At 51.3% G+C, this 23,658-nt stretch overlaps 7 protein-coding genes across 7 annotated transcripts; 5 read left to right on the top strand and 2 right to left on the bottom strand.

Annotated features, from left to right (window-relative positions):
• Positions 1-168: 168 nt before the first annotated feature.
• On the top strand, positions 169-1,063 carry Asppvi_008074 (uncharacterized protein; the record flags this gene model as incomplete). The annotated part of the gene is made up of 3 exons (XM_043303955.1): positions 169-206; positions 347-632; positions 683-1,063. The coding sequence occupies 3 exons, from the start codon at positions 169-171 to the stop codon at positions 1,061-1,063; spliced, it is 705 nt and encodes a 234-aa protein (XP_043159890.1).
• A 208-nt stretch (positions 1,064-1,271) lies between these two features.
• Asppvi_008073 (uncharacterized protein) lies at positions 1,272-2,057 on the bottom strand (the record flags this gene model as incomplete). The annotated part of the gene is made up of 1 exon (XM_043303954.1): positions 1,272-2,057. One exon carries the CDS (start codon positions 2,055-2,057, stop codon positions 1,272-1,274), a length of 786 nt encoding a protein of 261 aa, XP_043159889.1.
• Positions 2,058-2,783: 726 nt separating this feature from the next.
• Positions 2,784-4,734, top strand: Asppvi_008072 (oxidative DNA demethylase; the record flags this gene model as incomplete). The annotated part of the gene is made up of 2 exons (XM_043303953.1): positions 2,784-2,947; positions 3,012-4,734. The coding sequence occupies 2 exons, from the start codon at positions 2,784-2,786 to the stop codon at positions 4,732-4,734; spliced, it is 1,887 nt and encodes a 628-aa protein (XP_043159888.1).
• A 7,201-nt stretch (positions 4,735-11,935) lies between these two features.
• Asppvi_008071 (putative HLH transcription factor (Hpa3)) lies at positions 11,936-13,621 on the top strand (the record flags this gene model as incomplete). Its single annotated transcript, XM_043303952.1, has 3 exons — positions 11,936-12,149; positions 12,201-12,938; positions 13,002-13,621. 3 exons carry the CDS (start codon positions 11,936-11,938, stop codon positions 13,619-13,621), a joined length of 1,572 nt encoding a protein of 523 aa, XP_043159887.1.
• Positions 13,622-15,189: 1,568 nt separating this feature from the next.
• On the top strand, positions 15,190-18,777 carry Asppvi_008070 (uncharacterized protein; the record flags this gene model as incomplete). Its single annotated transcript, XM_043303951.1, has 1 exon — positions 15,190-18,777. One exon carries the CDS (start codon positions 15,190-15,192, stop codon positions 18,775-18,777), a length of 3,588 nt encoding a protein of 1,195 aa, XP_043159886.1.
• A 276-nt stretch (positions 18,778-19,053) lies between these two features.
• Positions 19,054-19,680, bottom strand: Asppvi_008069 (uncharacterized protein; the record flags this gene model as incomplete). The annotated part of the gene is made up of 1 exon (XM_043303950.1): positions 19,054-19,680. The coding sequence occupies one exon, from the start codon at positions 19,678-19,680 to the stop codon at positions 19,054-19,056; it is 627 nt and encodes a 208-aa protein (XP_043159885.1).
• Positions 19,681-21,093: 1,413 nt separating this feature from the next.
• Positions 21,094-23,348, top strand: Asppvi_008068 (alkaline phosphatase family protein; the record flags this gene model as incomplete). The annotated part of the gene is made up of 3 exons (XM_043303949.1): positions 21,094-21,561; positions 21,618-22,881; positions 22,939-23,348. The coding sequence occupies 3 exons, from the start codon at positions 21,094-21,096 to the stop codon at positions 23,346-23,348; spliced, it is 2,142 nt and encodes a 713-aa protein (XP_043159884.1).
• Positions 23,349-23,658: the final 310 nt, after the last annotated feature.

The following is a 23,658-nucleotide window of genomic DNA, read 5'->3' as shown; positions in this document are numbered from 1 at the left end:
TCACTATTTCATCCCAGCAGTGGAAACATGACCCTTCAAGGGAAAAGTTTCTCCCAGCCCCGGGGCTTTTCCAAGGCTACAGGAGAGTCCGCATCACATCAAAACTCGCTTTTCGTGCAACGTCTCTGCCATCACCTCTGCTATTCGCTCACCATCACAAGCGGAGCCATGCCGAGCAAAGCACACCAACACACTAACATTCGAGGGTAAGTAGATCGTCTCATGACATTAATCTGTATTTATCTCTCTTGGTCTTCTCTTTGCCATCTCTTCAGTCACCACTCTCCCCTCAAGATCCTGTCAGTTTCTCAGTTCTACCACTGCACTTGATCTGACCAATCGTTAGGCTTCTCCCCTCAGCTATCGAAGACGGAGAAGAATTGGATCACACAATGAAGCGCAACGCCCGCGAAGTCGAGGGGGAATCCCCGAAAGCCAAAGCAAAGGGTGGCCCCAAAGAGATCAAGCCTAAGCCAAACCCAGCCTCCAAGCGTGTCAGCTTCAACCGCGAGGAGATTGCGAAGGTTATGATGGCTCAGTCCCAGGCAGCTCGACAGGCCACTCTCGGACTGCCTTTCCAAGCTCGCGACGAAGTCGGCAAGAATGTCCCAGGGCCCAATAAACCTCACAGCGTAAGTTTTCAAAGGTCTTGCCCGTCGATCATCGCTCACACAAATCCTAGACCAACCACAAGCAGCCCGTGTACGACGGAGCCACCAAGGGTCGGCCTCCTCTCTCGAACGAGGCTATCGCAGCCATCCTCAGATACACCAAGCCGTCGTGTAACAAGGCCCAGACTTGGGTTCATGCTCATGAGTTCACCAAAGCAGTTCAGGAGAGAATGAAGGCCAAAATGGAGGAGCGTGAGGACCTCCGCAAGAAGATTCATCGCAAGCTGCATGCTCAGTTGATGGTGAACAACCCCGGCGCGAATCCCACCAATCTCCAGCCAGTGCGAGGCGACCAGATGGACGATGATACTAGCAAGCTGACTCCGACGGAGAGGGTCCAGAGAGCCCACGACAGACTTCAGAAAGCATTGGCAGAGATTCTGGACGTGTAGTTGCCCTGCAGAGTTGCAGATGTTTGGATTCATCCTAACTGGTCTGCTGGTCCCAGATGTTGGCATGTCTCCCTCTCTGCTGTCTCTTTTTGGTGGGTTAATGTGACATAATGAATCAACAAATGTCGTGCTATGACTGAATCGGTCTCACCATCTGGCATGGAATGTACAATAATGATCAGTTCTTGTGGAAATGGACAGTGTCTCTTCAGATTTTCTTGTTCTTGCTGGCCCCTTTAACTTGTGTTGGACTATCCAATTTATCTACCAACGGCCGATAAGGTGAGGCTACAACATGCTCAGGCGCCCGTTGCGAAGTTTCTGGACGTCTCGGCTCGCCAGGAGACGGACGCCGCAACTGGTCTTCATGCATGCGATCCAATGGTTCACCTACGACTTGATACTTGGCCCAGTTGATCGGTGGCATTCGGACCACGTTTTGGGGCGCTGGGATCGGTCCTATCTCGGCCAACGCCTGCTTTGTCGACTCCCCTGCCGCGTCGCTGACCGGTTTGTCGTCTTTATGTGTGAAATTGAGGTAAGCTCCCTGATCTTTTGCTGACGTGAGATTCCCCGCAGCCAATTCGCGAGCAAACCCCTCCGGATCCGCAGCAGCAACCTTCTTCAACTTCTCCAGGGTCTGTATATCTCGTATACTCTGCTGTTTCTGTAATTGCAGGATAGAAATGGCGGAGCGCAATGCGATCGCATCGGGGTTCTCACTTTCCGATATCGGCACGGCGGGGGGCTCTTGACCAAAGACCGCCTGGCCCTGTGTGCTTGGGAAGTTGGAGAGTGACGCATAGGGAGGAGCTGGAGTAGTAGGCGAGGGCGATGTAGCTGGGGGGGCGAAGGGATGGGAGGCTCCGTTTGTCGTGGCGGAGTCGTTCGCCGGGGCGAGATGCGACAGAACTGGAGTCATTGGGGAATAAGGCGGGCGGGGCGGCGTGCCTGGCTGATCGTCGTTCTCGTGGTTCTCTTGCGCTGGCTGCATAGTACCGTTCTCAACTCAATCAAAGAAGGGTATTCATGCTGTAGAGACAGACATAGAGACGAGTTGACTTGGTTGAAATGGCAAAGCGTCGAGTAGATCAGGGGGTAGATACTACGTCGTGTTCCAGTGATGACTGACCAAACAATGAAACAACGAGGGAATGACGTCTTGCCGCTTCTGCCTGATTCGGACATTCGGTTCTTGCCGACCGAGTGAATGTCGATAAACAAAGAGATGTAGCTATTGCTGGTGTTCTAAATCCCCGTGGGCGCGACCACTCGCTGTCATTGAGCAAAATGAGCAGTGAGGTTATTCTTATCAAAACCAAAGCGATCCAGGTCATGGTGACTTCTCATCTACTGAGTGGTGTTGATGGCCTTGTAGCCTTATCGCAGGCTGATTGCAGGCCGCATTAGAGCGATACCTCAACAAACATCTAATATAACAGGGAAGTAAAGGTCAGATTGGATATCTCTTGACTTTGTCATTCTGAGCCTTCGTCGATCACTTTTACAATCGGAAATTAAATAGATCATTGACATACTAAGACAGACCATGAGACCATTCCATGGGCTGATCGATGGATAACGGATGGCCTGATTGATCTGGCCGATTTCCTCACCGCCTTTAAAAAAGTAGCGAAAAAACGGGAAAATGGTGATCTTCGTCCATTCTCAGAAGATACTCCCATAATTTTTCGATAAAGTATCAATATATACTTGCAAAATGAAGCGGAAGACTGATACAAGAGAGGCTCTGAATGGCAATGGCCAGCCGGAGACCAAGAAGCGCGCAATGTCAAACGAAGAAGTGGCTGCGCGCTTTCGTGATGGCCTATTCCAGACCTCGGAGCAGCAGAAGTATACCAAGGCATACGCCCAGTCTGGCCCGTAGGTATCCCCTCGCTTGAATGCTCACTGAGAGAAAAGGTACAGAGGCGCTGACTAGAGCAAGTTACAAGCATGGAGTTATTCATCCCCTAATTGAGGATTCCCTTTTGCGATCGGTCCGTAACGAGATCCAAGAACACCTCGACTTCACCGAGAAAGAAACCGATATCTACAAGATCTTTCAGTCTGGCGATCTGGCGAATCTGGACGGCTTGGACGATGCTTCTCTGTCAAAGCTACCTTCATTGCTGAAGCTGCGGGATGCCCTGTACTCTGCTCGATTCCGGGAATACTTGTCGGCCGTGACGGGCTCTGGCAAGCTAAGCGGGCGCAAGACCGATATGGCCATCAACATCTACAACGAGGGATGCCACCTTTTGTGCCATGATGACGTGATTGGAAGCCGCCGTCTGAGCTATATTCTGTACCTGACTGATCCTGACACTCCCTGGCAAGCTGAATGGGGAGGTGCTCTACGCTTGTACCCTACTACCACCAAAAAGGACATCAATGGGGAAGATGTCCTAGTTCCCAGCCCCGACTTCAGTCTGAGCATACCCCCGGCATTCAACCAGCTCAGCTTCTTCACCGTCCAGCCCGGTGAGAGTTTCCATGACGTCGAGGAAGTGTATCACCCCAAGGAGGGTGAAGATAAATCGGCCAAGCGCGTGCGCATGGCCATCAGTGGATGGTTCCATATCCCACAGAAGGGAGAGGATGGTTACGAGGAAGGTCTGGAGGAGAAGCTTGCCGAGCGAAGCAGTCTGGCGCAGCTCCAGGGCCGCGGCGACATATACGATTTGCCCCTGGCCAAGCCGGTCGTGTGCGAGAAGGAGCCGGAGGTGAAGGGCAAGGGAAAGGCCAAGATGGAGGAAGAGCCCAGCTCCGAGTTCAGCGAATCCGACCTCAACTTTCTGCTCCAGTACATTGCGCCGTCCTACCTGACGCCCGACATCGCCGAGGAAATGTCCGAGACATTCTCCAACGAGTCCTCACTCAACCTTGATCGTTTCCTGTCCGATAAGTTTGCTGCGCGGGTACGGGCCTATATCGAAGAGCAGGAGAAGCAGGGACTTCCCAAGTCCTCCGACGAGATCCAGGCCACGACCGAATGGACTGTTGCTCGCCCGCMGCACAAGCAGCGCTATCTGTTCCAGCAGCATGGGACCGTCACATCGGACCAGAAAACTCCTATCCAGGAACTGCTCAATGATCTGTTCCCCTCGTCCGCCTTCCGTAAATGGCTGGCTTTGATTACCGGTGCTGAACACATCACGAGCTATGACTTCCTGGCGCGTCGCTTCCGCCGCGGGCAGGATTACACGCTCGCGAGCGGATACGACGGCGAAGAGCCCCGGCTCGAGTTCACACTGGGCCTGACGCCCACACCCGGTTGGGAGAAGGAAACGGACGAGGATGAAGAAATGGAAGACGAGAACGGCGAGGCGCAGGAGAAATCCAAGGCGAAGGAACCTGCCGCGGCGGACGAACCTGCGGTAGGCGGTTACGAGATCTACATGGCCGGCGACGACGAAGACGACGGAGACGCAGCCATCTACAAGTCCGCCGCGGCGGACGAGGACGACGGCATCCTCTTCAGCACCGCCGCGGGATGGAACCGGCTTAGCATCGTCCTGCGCGACAGCGGCACTCTCAAGTTTGTCAAGTACGTCAGCGCCGCGGCCAAGGGAGACCGGTGGGATATTACCGGCGAAATGGGCGTTGACTTTGGTGACGAGGAGGACGAGGAGGACGATGAGGCTGACGAGGATGATGACGAGGAATAGACTCCGCAAAAGTGACGATCTCTTAAGCTAGTACTGTACATACTCATGTTTATTCTGAATACAGCGTTGGATATCGAAAGTAAGTTGCTGCCTATCTAATCAGCCAGTCTCGTGGCTTAGACTTGATCATCTGTAGCACAGCATAGCCATCTCACTCGTAGACTATCTACGCCGTGGTAATACATACGGTTTCCAGCCTACCCCAAGTATACTCTAGTGATATTCTAGTCCTCTGTCAACAGACTTCATTCCACGTGGTCCTGATAGCCTTCTCCCACGAGCCAAGGACACCACACCGTCGCCATACTCTGCACACTTGGTTAATCGCACGCTAATACGCCGACACGTAAAACATTGATGCTCTTGGCATTTTGTAGTCGGTGCCAATCACAAGCAAATACTGAATCGCAGCCCGCGCACAAATGCGTCGAGCGCTGAATTATCACTCCACGCATTGTGCATGTATCTCGTGCTTTCTTCTGCAATGTCGATCAGCATCAAAGTCCTCGTGCTCGATCTACCCCCACCGGAAGACCTCGGAGAGAAATCAAGGAGAATGACAGCACAGCACATCTGAAAATTGAAACATGCTGAAGATCAGTTGCAGGGCCGTAGTGACGCCACATATGGAGTATCTATCGTGGAGCTTGAGATAGTGGTCAGGAGCTGGTGTCCAACCCGCAGCTCGCATGTGGAGTCTGAGACAGTCTACTGTGTCATGTCTCGTGGTCGTGGATGGAGTCATGTTGCACTGATGACTGACGCAGTGCAGTCCAGACTCAACGGACGGAGTAAGTCTCCTACACCGGAATATCTTTACCCCTGCAATCTCTGCGCTGCCGAAGACGCTCTCCGTCAATGCAGAAGCTGACTCGCTGGTCGCCATCCCTGCCATGCGCGCGAGCAGAGACTAGACAGTAGACCACAGCAGAATGCCTTGCTTTCACCAGCCAAAAGTCAACTCACGGATCCCCTGGCGGCAGAATCAGACCTAAGCCCGCTATGGCAGGTGCAAGTGTTTGCCTGGACGGTGTATCAGATAGATGGGGTCCGTTGGCCGATTGGACAGGGGGGCATGAACGACCACGTCCCCAGACGGGGGTTCTTGCGAGGCGGTATTGGACGATCACCGGTAAGCGATTCTCGTCCGTGGTCTTGATTGATTAATTGATTGATCACCGTTAATCAAGCGACGGGGACCGATGTTGAACTAGTCAGGCCGACCCCTGTTCTGTCACACGGGTCTAAGGCGGGACTTCGGTGCTGCGGTCTGTAAGCTGCAGAAGACGGGGTGCAATCACCCACATATGAGCCCACTTGTCGCTGGCGGGTAAGCACATAAATAATCCATCATTCAAGAAGGAGGAGGAAGTAAGATGCTGATGCTGACAGGGGGGAAGGTAGTCTGACATAAGTACAGCCCCGCACATTTTCTTGATCATTCATCGGATAACCTGTACGCATACGGGGTACTCCGTATGGTAGGACGAAATCTTTATTCCATGGAGGACGGATATAGAAGCCACGCGTGCCGGATCATTAGATGCGTGGATCATGAAGAATGAGCCTGGATTCGTGTAAATATAAACTACTCTACATCGGCGACGGAGAAGTAACAGACGATCAGGGACAGGACCTTGGATAACGGCGCAGCGCACTGACTACCAAGCAAGAAATAAATAAATATCGATCTTGGCTTACCTGCCAATCTGTCTTGTTTGCGCTCGGCCGGCCTGCTTTGTATGGTCTTGGACGGGATAATCCTTGAGAATAGGACCCATGATTAGCGTTGCAAGGCATATCATTCGGGGTGAAAAATGATGCAGCAGCGAGCAGAAGCAAACTCCGAGTGCTACCATGGCGCCACCAATCAGTTCTGATTTGGCACATGGTGACGCTAACGGGGATGTCCTTGGAATGCTGTGGACAGGTCGGATCAGCCATGGCAATGGCGTGGTTTGCTACATTTACTCTGTAGATATCAGAAAGACCCTTTGGCGAGAGTTGGAGTTTCTTTGTCTGTCAGCACTAGACATTTCCCGAAAGGGAAATATGCTTATTGTAAGTTACTCATACTCCTTCAGATACACCAAGCTTCGTCAGTTCTTTGTCTGCGGATCTCAAATGATCGACCAAAGATTTATTACACTACGACTTGAGTGTGAGGTTACAATCGTACCTGACGGAGTAATTTACAGGCAACCGGGATCCTGAGCAAGGGTTGTCATCTAAGACCTCAGACTGCAGAGAGTGACGAGGTGGGGCTTAGGAAAAGAGAACCAGGATATAAGCGCCACCACCATCTGCGGGAACCGTCTGGTAGACATGCTGTAGTGCAGTACAGGGCACGGAGTATCCAGGGTTGATACTCCGTGAATAAGTTGCAGTACGCGCCGTGACTTGATTGTAATATTGCTGAGGGTAAATCAAGCAGAGCGTTTAGCGTCGCAGAAGCACATGCATCAGCCTGAGGCACAAAGCCATCCCATATGCGATCCACATGTGCCCAGGAAAAGCATGGTGATGGTCGCATTCCATCCCGGCAGGGCATGTCTAGACAATTTCCCATGGACGGAATTGCCTATGATTGCATGGATTTGATTCACGAAAGTCAAAAATAATAATGAATTATTAATAATGTAGTGGGATACCGGAGGACAGAAGCCGAGTGGCTGGGCCAATGGCCCAATACGACTCCAACGTCCAATACTCCAAATGCCCAGACTCAGACGGCTTCTCTTAGCGGCGATCATTCCACCATGGTCGCCATGTGTCTGTACGTTGCTGGAAAGTCAAAACATGTGCCACTGCCACTCCTACAACCTAGAGTCCTACCACGTCAGCCAAAGAATGAAGCGGAAAATGGAGAGAATAGTACGGAAGTACGGTAGTACAGAATTGAGAAAGAAACTGCCAAGATCTCATATTTCGATGATGTCCACACTGCTCAAGCCACCCGCAAGCAGCCGCACCGCGACACTCGCCTGGCAGCTGGCCCCTGCCCCCGGTCGCTGGTGCGTCCCTCGGCGCTTTATGCCACTGTCACCATCACCACCACTCACTCGTCAGTAGGACTCAACACTCAGAACTCAGCCTTGGTCCACAACGATTCTAATACGCTTTTCCTGTATGGAAAAAAGGGAAGAAAAATAAAATTAAATTAAAAAAAAAGAAAAGGAAAAAGAATTCAGGGATCAATCACATTTGCCCCCAGCAGTAATTCCATAGCGTTGAAAAATGCACGGAGTACTTGACAAAGTTTCTGATCTGCAAGGAGAAGGACGGACCATTCTTCTTCTCCGGGCAAATACCACCGCCCACCACACTTGCCACGGTTTTGATCGTGCCCCCACTAGACCGCTTAGGGCAATTCGCAAAGCGTGGGACCCCTGAGGGCGATCGTTCACTGTAGCCACGTGAAAGCGCTACGGAGCGCTAGTCTCTAGCTGAAGGTAAGCAGTAGACAGATGGTCAATGGCCAGTGACCTGTTCACAGGCCAGCATCAAGATACCCATCTCGCCTCAATACATATCTTTCATAGGCAACAAAAAATACATAGGTTCGTATTGTAAATGTGGAGGGTCAAAGAGACTTGAGAGTTCATGTGTCATAGACTCGCGCAGACTGACCAGGTCCTTGATATTATGCTGCACAAACGGTTAAATGTACGCCGATGCAATTTATTCCGGATTATGTAAAAGTCGAGACTCTCGTAATACGGATATAGGTGATCCTCAACTTGAATTCCAGTGATGCATCGACTCAACTCCATGATGTAATTGCCGCAGTTGCAAAGCACATACGATCCTACCAAAGGTGCAGTCTTATAGTTCGATAGTCTAGAACACTCTTCGAAGAGACTCGATAGACTTAAAATAATAAAATCACTTAACAACCTACTGTCAACACCCTTATATGGGCCGAGTGTTGAAATTCTTCAAGGCCATGGGACTTCACCTTCCACTGGGTGTGCACGTTCTATCCTACTGTACTAGGTTGCATCGACTCAGTCAGTCAGTCATTGATGGGCCCCACTTCCCGGACTAGCTAAGCTGAGTTGGGACCCTGCTGACCTTGGCGGAAAAAGACTCTCTTTAAGACCGACTAAACTTTTCCCGTTCTATGGATCTCGGACTCTAGATCCGTCATGGTCTCCGGAGCAGTTGATGTGTGGTGTGTGGTGGGGCAGCCCGCCGATGTCAGTTGCTTAGGTTGAATTTTGGAGTTTCACCAGTTCATACTTGAACTGAAGACGGTTGATGTTTCGATTTTCACTGCTCTCAGGAAAATGGGCTAAAACTATTGACCTGGAGAGACTTTAAATAGAGCTTCAAACCCGCTGTTCATCGTCTCCGCGGAGCCCCTCAGAGATGGAGGTGGGGCAAGTCAATCAGCACCCAAGCCGACTCCCTTCATGGATGCGGGACCGCAAGGTGGGTGCGGTAAGATCGGCGTGAGAATTCCCTAAGACAGCTTCCACAATTGCCTAAGTCAGGCAAGCTCTAGTCGACGTTTTGCGAACAATTTATGTGGACTTATTCTGCACAGCGATTATGAGACCAGAAACGAGGCTTTGCTATCTATCTAGAGGTAATTACGGGTAACTAAGTAGATAGAACATGATGAAAATCCATTAATCTTCTTGATCTGTCTATGCATTGCTTAATCACCTAGGGTAAGCACCTAGGATCTAGATGGGAGCTACGGCGGGAATTGTCCCTGACATTTGATCACGCACCTCAGTCAAACGCCAGTATGTGGTCATGGCACTTCCAGCCATGTCCAACGACAATTCCTCAAAGACAGCAGAAACCCAAAAGGCCTCGATTGCGATTGCCAACTCCATCAGAGGCGGTTACCTCGTGGTGGTGGGTTCCTCCTTGCTCGCAGGATTAGTGCACATCTATTGCTTGGCTGGCCCCACGAAACTTTCTGATTGCGGGACTCTATCTTCATCAGATATTATCTGATATTTCTTATGCCAGCTAGCTACTCAGAATACTCATGGTTGATCACCAGTCATCTTGGCAGATAGTCGTTCCAGTACGCAATCTTATGCATTTGCTCGCCAGTGATAGGGCCCAATGGACCCTTTTAAATACACGCAATAATGCCAAGACACAGGCTTGCTGTTCTATTTTTTGAGCCAAACATTTGCCATGTATTCTAGGAGCGATCTTGGAACTTGGATCATAGATGCATAGACATAGGCACCAATCTGAGAGAAAAAGGAAAAGAAAGAAGATAGATAGATTCATGTGCATCAATAGAATGTAGCGACTCGGTGGGATGTGACTTGTGCGTGGGAAGGGGGCTTGCATTCCAAAGGAATGAATGATGCTATCTGATGGATTAAATCATTCGATCTCGCCATTCCTTTTCATTCTCTCCTTGCTTGTGGTGTCTTACTTATGATTATTGTGACTATTATCGCTACCACGTAGTAATAGAGTCCCACTACTGCTGCAGCCGCTGCCACTGCATACTACCCCATACATACTCCTCTTCCTCATTCATCACTAACCATCGCCACGAGGTCTTCACCCTCCTCTTCCACAAATCTGTATTTTAGTACGACTACTACTATCCAAAGAAGTACTTACTACACAGCACCGCTAGCCAATTTTTTTTCTTACCATTTTCTCTCTTCTTCCTCCCTCGTTTCATCATAACTTATATACCTATATATCATTTACTGCAATCCCTTCTGCCATTTCCCCACTTTTTGGCCGTCGCAACTAGAACTCGTGGCTACAGAGCCAAACTTCCCAGCCCTTCCCGTCCCTTCAGAATTTACAATTCTTCTTGTTTCATTTCCTCTTTCCGGTGTTCATTCGAAGTTCGAAACGCTCTAGGCCGGGCACTGATCGATAGTTCCCGCTGTTAGGCTCGCCCCAATCCACTCCCAAGTCCCGACTCCCAAGTCTAAACTATCGAAACACGAGGAGAGAGCCAAGTTTCCCGGGTGTCCCAATTTTACTGCTTGCCATTTTTCTCGGGTCAAGGCTGTCTGTTAAAGTCAGAACGACGACCCTTCCCGTCCTTCGCTACCTTGTCGCCCTCCCCTCTTCCTCGTTCAAAAGTATTTGCTCTTCGCATCCACCCGGCTTGTATCTACACGGGCGGGTCTGATAAAGAGTTCTACAGCCGAACTGGCCCTACTTCGCTCTTACTGCCCAATTGTTCATCGTTATTCGCCTTGCAAAAAGCCTCCCCTGTGCCACGTTTCACCACACCTTCCGACCTTCCGAGCACGCAGTACTTTTCGCAACAGGTAAGCTCTTGTGCGATCGATTGCTTGAAGATCGTGCTGCCCTTCCAACTGTCTTTATTATTGGTTACAACCATTTTTCTCTGGCAAATTCTGTCGATCCAAACTGACGTGACTCTGACTTTATTCAGAGAGGAATATTGTCCGAGGATACGAGTCTAGCGTCGTTTTCTTCTTTCTTTGTTCTCTTCTTCGATGCGCCGGTAGTCTCGACTGTACTACTGAGATCCGGCCATTCTGCCACCGTCCTCCACCTCTCGTCCTTCCCGCGACCACTTACAGCATCGCTCTGACTACAAACGACGGGCCCGCCCTGCACGCAACCACCCGTTCGACAATCTCCTTGTTCTCTCATCTGTTTGACTTGAACTTCGCAGTCTTGCGCACTGCAAAATACTCTTCCCGTTATCTCGATTGCGCTGCGCCCTTTTTGTCGTCCGTGTCGACTGAGCCCTGGGATTGCGCCAACCGCAAAAAAAAGCCCCCAAGTCGCATCGCCGAGCGGGACTGCGGTTTAGGGAGACCCGAACTTCACCAATCGTGACCACTTGAATTGTTACCATAAATTGAAAGCTGATATGCGGATTGCGACCGTCGACGTTCAAAATTAACCTCGCGGAGGACTCTCTTCTACCTCGGCAGCGTGGCTGGCAGACTCCGATAAATCGAACGTGAAACAGCTCCCGTCGCAATCGGATTCTGTCTAATCCTTCTCTGTGCCGATAGTCGCTAGCACATTGACTTCATTGCTCCTTTCCTCGTTCTGCGACTATATTAGTCCTGCCGTCCATCCTTCGAGCGTTTACGTGACCTATCACCCGGATTATGAAATAGTTTAAGCAACGTGACGTATCACACATTATAAGCTATCATCGGATTAACCACGAATTTTCGCCATTATCACCACTCGAAACCTCTCGTCGTCCGCCATGGAAACCACTTTAACCCATCGGCCGTGGGAACCTACCACAACAGGGCCGCAGAATGCTCCGGTCTCTTCTGCGCAAACATTACCCTCGATTTCAACTCTCACCGCAAGTATGAGCAGCAACATACCTCTCCCCGCAGAGAAGTCCCCAGGGAATGCATCCTTGAACACGATAGAACGCGACTCGGGAAACTGGTCAATGCCTCAAAGCACAAGTATGATTACTTGTTCTACATCTGCCATGTCAGGCACTGACAATAGACCAGGATCATCCACCTACTCCACGGCGACGAACGGAACCGGCAATTATCCCTCTCTATCCTTCCTCACTTCCTCTCAACCGTCCCCGAATCGTGGTTCTGTTTCCGAGCGATCTCCCTACCCGAATGACCACTCGAACACGAATACGCCTTCCTCTGCCGGCGCTCATCCGTCTCCCAACTTTGGTTCCCAAACAAATCCAGCCCTTCCCTCCCTCAACCAGAATTTCGATGCTCCTTCTCAACGCGGCAGCATTGCGGAGCCAGCCGAATCGCGACGCAGTAGTGTTGATAGTAGGATGAATCAGGGAATCAGCTCCCTGGCCATCAATCCCGCCTCACCTTACCACAGCACAAATGCCTCCCAGACATCAATTGTATCGGGATTGCAAAGGGAACGTGGGATTTCCATGGACGTGAATATGAACAGTTCATACCGAGGACCACGCTACTCAGGGAGCCAGCCCCTCTCTCCACTCGGACCGCGAGCCGGAGAGCACCGTAGCTTTGCGGCTGGCCGCACTGCTCCCGCGATTTCATCAAATCCTCGCTCGGAAATTTATGCTGCAGAGACGCCTACCGCCGGTCTTGCCTATGCCTTTCCCGACCCAGATGTTGCGCGATCCAATTCGATGTCTTCCACAAACGATAAGTCTCAGCATCCATTCTCAAGGAAGGGAAGCACGGCCGAATCGTTGGCTAGTAGTATCTACTCGGACGCGCGATTGCCTCGTGGCCAACATGGTAGGTTTATACATTTTGTTCTCTGATTCTAGCATGCAAATAACATAGCTAACTGCCCTCTAGAACTCCCTCAGAATGTCCACCACCATACTCTGCAGCACAAACAAGTACGCGATCTCATCGGAGACCCAGAGCCGCCCACCAGCAGTACTCCATACAGCCGCACGCCGGAGCTGCGAGTAACTCACAAGTTAGCCGAGCGTAAACGTCGCAGTGAGATGAAAGACTGCTTCGAGGCATTGCGCATGCGGTTACCTCAGAGCCAAAACAACAAATCCAGCAAATGGGAGACCCTGACTAGAGGTACKGGTTTTGTCATCGCTTCGTCGAATCACCTTTATACTGACTTGCGTCTAGCGATCGAGTACATTGGACAGCTGGAGAAGATGTTGAGTAACGCCCGTCGTGAAAACGACGTCTTGAGGAGCGAGGTTGAAGAGATGCGAGCCCAGCTGAGTCAACAACAAGCACACCAACAGTCGCGGCCGCCGTCAATATTCGAGCACCACCCAATGAACGGACAACAAGCCAACGGACAGTCGCATGGCCCTGGTCCGGCCTTCTCTAATTATGCCCCTAACTCTTCTGCAATGATGCAAGATCAACCACGCACATTGCCTCCATTGATGAATGGCTCCGTTGCTCCGATGCAGGGAGTGCAATATACCGACGACCGTCGGTAGTCTGTCATCCTAGCAAGGCCCTGGATTTGAATTTTGATACCATTCTCCCCACCTTCAACATAGCGGCGATTTTATCTCGTGCCGAGCTTCATACTTTTGATATTTTCTTTTCTCCTGACTCTGGGCCCTAGATCTGAAACGGTATGTTACTCGCCTGTAGATCTCATTCGGGTGGTGTATCTTGTTCTGAGCGAGGCTTTTGTCTGTTGGCCTTTTCTTTATCACTTTTGCCCAGGGCAATTCATACCCCGATTATCGTTCTTATTTTCGTTCTTTGACCTCATGATATAGTTTCTCAAATATTGTGTGAGGATGTGTATGTGCTACAACGACGGACCACTGATTTTTGCACGCTCGGCTTTTCTCTATTCTCGCTTGTTTCTATCGATTTGTCCTTTTTCTTTTTTTTGCATCATGACATGTCTACTTCGTTCTGCATGGGAAATGGGATCCGCCAAGAGCAACTGGTTTTGGGTATGGGATACATTTGATGGCATCTTTCTATCCGTCAAAAGGACTCGGCCAACGGGGTTGACGATGTTTCTGTATGATCTGTCGAAATGGAATAAATTTCAAAATAGCAACATGAAGCTTTCCTCGGGAGTTTTGTATTAGGTATGAGATATAGGACAAGTGTTCCGGAAATAAACAGACAACATCCAGGACGATAGACCTGAGTATTACGCCATGACGCTGTCTCCTCCGGGAGACTCAGTCTCTCTGCGAATAAGATCAAATACGTTCCTGGCTCTATTTTTGGACAATCTGCTTCTGATTGGCACTTCTTGCCTCTAATAACCGTGCCAATCCTCCTCTCTAAGCGCCCGGCCCGAGTTGAGAGCAGGGCGGCTACAGCTTCATCAGGTCCTCCAGCGACCCAATGATATCTTCGAAATCCCATCTTCAACATCATCCTGCAGAATCTGGTAGTCCACCTCAGTCCAATCAAGGCGATTTGGACCGGCAAAATGCAACAGTCTCTGTAGCAGCTATGGAGCTCGGAGATTTGCTTGCGTCGTGCGTCGAGGATGGAGGAGATCACCACAATGCTTCATTGGTGTAGTAGGCAGGTACCTGAAGCATGGGCTCTAGATCCAACCCTAGTAAGGTAGCTTTTCAACTTCTGCAGAGCTTCTTGCGTTCTGGTCTTCTTTTTCTTTCTTGCATCCGTCTGGTTTGTTCTTGCAGGGTACTTGGCCTTCTATTTGTTTGCTTTGGAGTACTTTTCTCTTTCATATCTGCGGGATCTCTTCATTGTTTCCGTGGGATGAGAACAATAGCGGATTCATTGCTGCGTTGTTTCATTCAATGGTTATAGTCTCTCTTTATTCACTGGTTTCTTGCATATGCATTGTTCAGTCTCTTAAACCACGAGAATTTTTTGCCTGAATCCATCCAGATGACCTATCTGCTCTTCCTGCTCTTCCTCTGAACACTCTTGCGGATATCGTCCTATAACGTGCTAGCTTACTATTAAGTCTTGACCTGGTATGTCCTAGGGCTACAGAAACGTATACCGAAACAGGGTCGCTCAAGTCTAACACGCTTCCTTACAGTCAAGAGACAAGATGCCTGCTCGACTGAAAAGGCCAGAAATGCAGCTGCAGATTCCCCAAGTTCCAAATTTTCCACTATCGTCCCCAATCACTGAGGAGATCTCCAGCCCAGCTGCATCCTCTGATGAAGACATAGTGATGGAACGGAGTCGTCCCTTCGACTACCTGTCCAAAATGTCGGACAAGAACCCGTTGCTTAAGGTAGAATCCGCAGGCGTGCGGCGAGACGGCTTGGTTGAACGCGAGATCGGTGTGTTTGATACTGCGCGGAGAGCGGCGCAAGGGGATAAACCCAAGGGGTTGAATTTGATCACCGATCTTCCGATTGGAGTGCCCAAGATACAAACTGGGGCGGCAGGTCCTGCGTTTGTGAATCTGAATGATCTGAAGGTGTTGTCAAAGGTTCGTGAGAGGGAACGGGCCTCGCAGAAGATCAAAGGCATCTTGAAGAATGGGACGGCTCAAGGCTTCCAGCGCCTGCCTGACGAGGCTTCCGAGCCGGGGAGAAGGCGGTTGTCCTGGCTCATGTCGGAAAATACGACGTCGCCGAAGAAGAAGAAGAAGTATAAAGACGAGCTGTCGCCTTCTGATCGGCCCATCATGATCGGGTATACAGTACCATTTGAGGAGTCGTCGTCGCAGACTCAAGTTGATGGAACAAAGGGACTGGATAGCGCTGGAAGCCAGCGTACACCTATGACGCCTTCGATTGTTGTAACTCCCGCGAAAGACGAGGGTTTCTGGCAAGGACTCGCCCCGGAATTTCACCGTCCCAGAGCCACCTCCAGTATCTATTCTCAGCGCACATCATTCATCGGAAATGGCAAGCTTGAGATTCCACCAGTCCCAGCCATACCGACGTCCCATTTCGTGGAGAAGGGGAGTCAGCCCGACGTGTCTCGGAGGGAGTCTGTCCTGTCAACAAGGAAGCAACGCTCATTCTCAACTGGGACCGTGTTTGAGGAAGATGACGGTCCGCGACAGGGACTTCGTGCTCGTTCTTTCTCTACGGAAAGCTCGAAAAGAGGGCTGGATCGACTGAGTGTGATGACGGATACCAATCGACACCAATCCCAGGGCTGGTGGACTTATCTCCTGTCGCCTATGCTGGGACGGTCGAGCACGATAGCCAGTAGATCGACCCCCACCAGAACGGAGCGGCCTCCCATGCCGACGCTCCTCACGAACTCGACGGTGTCAAGCGATGAGTGGTGGGAGAAGGAAGTCTCGTACTTCTCCCCAGATACACCTGAGACGACCGTTGCCACTAGAGGCGAAGTAACGAATTGGCATGAGGATGATGCTAACCCCTTCGCGGATTTCAACTCCATGCATGTCAATACCACCGATGAGGAGAAAACTACTGAGATGATGTTCCAGGGTGGGACGATCCAGGGCGCAGCCGCTGAATACTACCAGGCATGTGCCCATGAGTTGTTCAGCGGAAGGCCGTACTTCGAATGCATCAACCATGTTTGTTCTATCACGCCGAAGGATAGGATCCCGGTTCTTCTTGCCGGTTCTATTGCTGAACCACAGAATAACGAGAAGAATCTCCTTATTGACGTGGATGACGATGTGTCTCACTTAGGTTCAGTGAATCCTTTTGAGAGCGCCTCGCAATCTGGCGCTCGTTCGATATCGGGGACCACCGCTGTGGATGACCAACCCGCATCTCCTGTGATTTCAAACACGGGAAAGAAGTGCCTGGAGGAGGCCACACCGGAACAACCAAGAGGTAACTCTCCTGAGCCAGAACCCCTCGAGAGAGAGCCTCCCGACTATGCAGCGGATCGACCGGAGAAACAAGCCTCCCACCTCTTCTTCCAACCAACGAACACTATCACTCCTGCGGCAACAAACATTAACATCCAACAACCTGAATATCTACCACCGGGGCCTGGAGCTCCACAGGAGAGGATCATCCCTCAATATATTGTTGTGCCGCCTCCGAATAATGGCGCAGGCGGGCACCCCCAACCACAAACCCCGGATGCCACGTCTCCTGGTCTACAGCAAGCAACAGTGAGGAGTGGATCAATTCCATTGACTGAGATGGCTTCTGAACCAGCTCCGACCTATATCGCCCGTCGCAGCGCGTCTCCTACGCTGCCGCCTCGTATAGACCCTGTTCCTGTCACTCGAGAGCAGATGACGCACCCTTGGTTCGAAAGGGAGAGGATCGAAACCCGACGACGAAGACTGGAAAAGGAGGACGCTATTGGTAGGAAAGCCGGTGGACTCTGGCGAGGCAGAGGCTGTTTCAGCAACAAAGGCTGCTTCGGAAGGCCGGGAAGAGAAGGGCGCCTGAGACGTCGGTGGTATATGGCTATCACGACGTTTTTTGTCCTGATTGTGGTAGTTGCCGTTGTTCTTGCAATCATGCTGACCAGGAAAGGGGATGGGACACCTGTTCAGTCGCAGTGGCTCAATTTGACCGGCTATCCACCGATGCCGACTGGCATTGCGACAATCGCAGGCTCAGAGCCACAGGCCCAAAATTCAGGATGCATCACTCCATCCACACTCTGGAGCTGCGCTCTGCCGCCGGAGAAGCAGTCAGACAACAAGCCGTACGCGCCGAATCAGCCCAGCTTCCGAGTCGAGATACGATTCCGTAATGGGACCTATGCGAACAGCACAACAGTTGCCAACACTTCAAGCCGCAGGACCAGAGATACAAGTGGATCATTCAACCCATCGCCATCGCCCCCGAGTATCAGAGACCAGACCTTTCTGGGTAATACGACCGACCAAAACGCCATCCCCTACGCAGGCGAAGAGACCCCATTCTTCATCACCATCCTCTCGACCATCACCCACTCTTCATCCCGACTGTCCCGTCGATCCAACAGCTCCTTCCCAGACATCGAGTCCCTCATCCCATCTCCCGATCTCAACTCCGACGGCACAGCCGCAGCTGCTACCCTGTATCCACTCCCTGAATCCCAGCCGGTGCGCCTCTACAACCGGGGCCTGGACACAGAGCACTACGGCTTCTACACGTATTTTGACCGCTCCATATTCCTCGAGAGCCTTGCTCCTCTCAACAGCAGCACAACAGACAACTCTGCCGCAGACGCCAACGGTGGCGCCAGCGAGACTAACGCCCGCGTCCGTTGCACATGGGCACAGACTCGTTTCCTCGTGCAGATCTGGACGCAGCCGACTCGCGCGCGTAAGACACTCCTCCGCAGTAATCCTAGCGCCAGCGCCAGCGTTAGTCCTACACCCACACCATCTTCCCTGTCGTCCACCTCCCCGGCCTCAGGGACGAACAGCCCAACCGCATCCTCCTCCGCCACGGACTTCGTCCGGCCGGGGTCGTTCCCGTACCCAGTGACCATTACGGTGGACCGACACGGTGGTGTTGCGAAGGAGAAAATGGTGTACTGCTACGCGATGGAGGAGAACCAACATGTCAACTCGACAGAGAAGAAACTGCAGGTTGAGGACAGGGCATTTGGCGGGAAACTGGTCAACCCGGCGCCCGGTATATTCAATCTCACGTCCTCGTCGGAGGCTTCGACGCAGGATGGAGTTGATGGAGGGACCGGGGGTTGTTCGTGCCAGTGGGTGAACTGGATTTCTACGTCGTGACATTCGAGCGGCATTCTAGAGAAAAGCCATTGTTATTGACATCATGTATGTGTCTTGCAGTCTTGTTAGAGCCATGTTTGTTCATGTAGAGAAAAGCTGGACTTTGATCTTGAATTAATGATTAATTTGAACTGCTTTATATAGATCCCTGACACCAAGTATGATTGTCCAACAGATTGGCCCTCAAGCTAAACTAACGCCTCATCTTAGTAACATCGTCTCTAATCTCTATCCACCGACATCGCCCAATTACGGTCAAGAACATTACGATTCCACTCAAACGAAAACCATCAGGCCAACGGCAAGACCACCCAGGGCAGCGAGGCCAGGCACCACGAGGGTGGAGCCAGGGCTGGTATGACGGGACGTGGTGGCTTTGGTCTCTTCGCCGTCGTCATTGTTGCTGCCGCTCTTGCTGCCGCTGCCGCTGCTACTGCCACTACCACTGCCACTGCCACTACCACTACCACTGCTGTGGCCGCCACTGCTGCTGCTGCTGCTGCCAGTGCTGCTCGACTCAGTGGGACTAACGAGACCAACGTAGTCGCCAGTACCGGTAGCTTTGGGAAGCGTGGCAGTCGTGATGGCGGCAGCGGAGGAACTAGCAGCGTCGGAGGAGGATGCGGCGTCGCTGGGCTTGATGACAGGGACGCTTGTCGTCTCGGTGGGAGCGGCATCCGCGCTAGAGAGGACGGTGGGGTCGCTCCCGGTTGTTGCGGTGGTGCTGGTCTCGGTGGCGGAGGTGTCTTTATCGATGACGGGGGTGGCCACAGTGGCGGTTTCGGTTGGGATAGTGGTCACTTCGCTGCTGGTGGATGTCTGGTGTGCTCTTCTGTATAGGCCTGCGTTGGCGGTGCTGGCGGCGAGGGCCAGACCGGCGATGATCTGAACGGAGAAACGCATTGTGATTGTGTTGTGGAGAATAGATGTAGAGATAGTCTGGGAGATAAAGTACAGGTGCTAGAATAATCTGAGGCAAGGTGTAAGCCGCGAAGTTCAAGGAAACCAGTTGAGGGTCACGGATAGTAGATAATTGATAGACTCGATAACAGACGTTGAACGATGTCGAGGGTAACTGGTGAATGGAGTCTCGGGGTTCTTATAGACCAACGAGGCCCCTCAATGCGGCTGCCATTGAGTGTATTCGATGATCAAGCGCATCCATGTCCGTCCTCGTTCAATCATAGTCCTGGAATAGGTTGATTGTCAAGAAGCGGAAGAAAGCATAGTACTGCATCTGGAAGAGTACGAGACTGAGGCAAACACATGATTTTCCATTTCCAGAAGCTGCCTAGCCGCGATCCCTTGTAAAACACTGCCTGCAGAAGTCTTTCCAGCTGCAGATGTTGATCGCCTCCTAGAGGAATGTTGTGGCACGTGATAGACGGCTTCCGGGCTTCATTCAGCCCTATCTTCCTCCTCGCCGAAAACGAAAACCAGTGTTGCCAACAAACAAACGAACGGATTCAGATCACCCATAACAACTCCTTGCATAAGCCTTTGTTTCCGGTATAACTTATCGAAAGAAGCACTCCCAGCCAGAAAGGGCCGGAATATGCCCTGGACTGCGTCTTCGACTTCTCCGCAATCAGCTCCTATCACTGAGTGAGCATATACGCATCTCCTTCCAAGAAACTGATCGCGATTCAAGGATTTCATGCAAACGACAGAGACAAAGAGGACAGGAGGCGATTGCACTGCAATGGTATGGTTAGAGCATAGCGACCAGCATAGACTGGCGGTATGAGACGGCGGCCTATTGCATGCTTATGCTAAATTGTATGACCGATGGATATTATGTTCCAGCGTAGACAAAAACAACTAAAGGTCTTCAAGTTGTCAATGGATATGTTGCTGCATGGCCTTGGAAACACAGCTCAGCTCTAGCCATTCATTATCAGAGGATTGGTTGAAGGCCAGCGGCCAGCCTTTCGTGGCCGAAGAGTTCCTGTTCACTCATAAACATGTTCTGGTGATATAGAATTGAGCATCTCCAATCAAGCTTGAGCATCTGGTATATAAGATGTGTAATTGAGCTGCGATAGACACCACTTATCTATCTGTTTATATACTCATTCTTCTCCATATCGATCTTAAAGAGGAGTGAGGAGTGTTGATGGAGAGAGTGGAGAGCTGGGAAGAGGCGCTAATCTGTATTAGGTAAGGCAGGCCTGATCCACTTCGACATTATCCTGGAGCCACTCGAGGCGATCATTATTATTGTGATTATTGTCTATGCTGGTTGCCTTCGACACTCGAACCCTCATTTCTGCAATCTCTACGCTGTGTATGTCATGAGAAAGGACCTGCACGGCCATGCCTCCGAGACCTGATCTTCTCAGTCCCTCCCTCCTCTCCCCTGGTGATTACGACGATGATGCCTCCTCCTTGCGATCCCTATCGGAGCAGGACTCTGACTCCGACGATGACGAATTTCTTCGCAAGCCTCGCACTACACTAGAGCTGGCCGAACATGATCGTGCAGTACTGGAGGAGGAGGAAGAGATGGAGAAGTTGTTGGTCAGGAGCGGGCCAACTCATGGTCTGCGACGGATCTTCAGCCCGAACGGCAGCAGCGTTAAGATCGGGAAATACGAGCGGAATCGGGATCGGAAGAGGAAGCGACAAGATGAGCGCAAACGGCGGCGTCGTAGTGCTGCAGGAGAAGATGGAGAGCTAATGTACGAGATGGAAGAGGGCTATCGAGAGTCCGAATCCTCGCTCCTGAGCGGCTCCTCGTCGGAGGTAGACCAGCGATTGGAGAAGCAGTATGCGGATATTCGGGTAAGGACAGACTCTTGATTCGTTTCTGGTCAAATCAAACTGCTAATCCCATGTAGCCGCGGCGAGTTTCTTGGACGAAATTAATACTGGTATTTGCGGCGGTCTTGGTTTTGTTCCTAATATTCCTGCTGGGTGCATACAAAGCCTCGAGTGGCTTCCGGGCATCACACTCTCCCCAGCGCCTACTTTCCAACGGCACCGCTCTCTTTGGTTCCACCACCATATTAGTTTCCCTCGATGGTTTCCGGGCCGACTTTCTCGACCGTGGTCTCACGCCGACACTTAATGCGCTAATCGCCGAAGGCGTTTCGCCACAGTATATGCTCCCCAGCTTTCCCAGCGTCACATTTCCGAACCACTTCACTCTGGTCACGGGCTTATATCCAGAAAGTCACGGGATCGTGAGCAACACTTTCTGGGATCCTATCCTAAAGGAGAATTTCCACTACACCGACCAGTCAATCAGCATGCAGCCTAAGTGGTGGAATGCCGAACCCTTGTGGATGACCGCCGAAAAGCACGGCCTTAAAACCGGGATTCATATGTGGCCTGGCTCCGAGGCGCACATTGGAGGCGTAGACCCAACATATTTGGACAAGTACAACGGGTCAGAAGAGCTCCCCCGAAAAGTCGATCGGATTCTGGAGCTGCTCGACTTGCCAGGTGCAGAAGAAGAGTCCTTGATTGTTCCCGAGCGACCGCAGTTCATCGCTGCGTATGTTCCCAATGTTGACGCAGATGGGCACAAGTTTGGCCCCAACAGTACTGAGATCCGAAATACAATATCACAGGTTGACAGCATGTTGGCTGAGCTGATGTCGGGCCTTCGAAGCCGTAATCTGACCGATATTGTCAATCTTGTTATTGTTTCTGACCATGGTATGGCCACAACCGCTACGGAACGATTGATACAACTGGATGATTTTATTGATCTTGGTCTKGTCGAGCGTATTGACGGATGGCCATTGCGCGGCATCCGGCCGAAAAAGCCTGAGGATCTTGAGACCTTGCAAGATCAGCTGGAAAACCTGACGCTACAATACCCACATGCGGTGGAAGTCTACACACGGGAGACAATGCCTGAGCGATATCACTTTTCCCGCAATGACCGTATTGCTCCACTTTGGGTGATCCCCAAGACGGGATGGGCGATCGTCGAGCGACCAGACTTTGATGCTCAAGAGGCTATCCGAACTGGACGAGTTTATCGTCCAAAGGGTGTTCATGGTTACGACCATGAGCATCCTCTGATGCGCGCAATCTTCATTGCTAGGGGCCCTGCGTTTCCTCATCCACCGAACAGTCGGCTGGAAGTTTTCCGTGAGCAAAGCCTCTTCTACAGCAGACATATCCGAGTATAAGCTAACATGGATGCAGAGAATATCAATGTGTATAATTTGGTTTGCGATTCTCTGGGGATTGATCCGCTCCCTAACAACGGAACGCTGCGCCTTCCTCTGCAGCCAGTGGGCCTTCATTCTGATCAAGATGCGCCGGTTGTCGACAAACCTGCTGACCCTCCGATCAGCAGCGCTACCGTGAGCCTAGTATCCTCGCAGACCATGACGCCGGCCTCCACTTCCTCCACTACATCACTTGTGTCGTCAACAGCTCTTGTTGAGCCAATTTCACCGTCTGAAAATGAGTCCAACTCGGAGCCGCAAAGCCAACCGGAAAGCGACGACGAACAGGGCCCTACTTGGTGGGGAACACTCTGGAGCAAAGTTGAGGAGGTCAAGAATTGGGCCATTGATATAATCGAGACCGTCAAGGACAATATCGTGTAAATGTCAAAGACGGGCGATGTTGTGAGAAGCGTTGATGTTCATTTACTGGAGCGTTCCATGTTGATAGAGCCGACTATTGTCGAAGTAATAATCTAGATACCCCTTTGCTTGTTAGATGAATGCATACCTCTCTATTCAATCCACCCTAGAAGCATGAGTGAATACTGGCCCATCATCATGGAGCAGTGGCCAAACCAAACCCATTTTGGGACCCCGGTCGCGAACGTTGCTCACTATAAATGTGGACCATCCGGATCAGCTGTGGACCTGCAACCGCTGCGGCGCATCTCGATCGTCGAATGGCTCCGCA

The sequence above is a fragment of the Aspergillus pseudoviridinutans genome (assembly GCF_018340605.1).
Source record: "Aspergillus pseudoviridinutans IFM 55266 DNA, scaffold_5, whole genome shotgun sequence".
Classification (NCBI taxonomy): domain Eukaryota; kingdom Fungi; phylum Ascomycota; class Eurotiomycetes; order Eurotiales; family Aspergillaceae; genus Aspergillus; species Aspergillus pseudoviridinutans.
The sequence above is the reverse complement of the archived record's forward strand: the minus strand, read 5'-3'. Positions and strand labels throughout refer to the sequence as shown.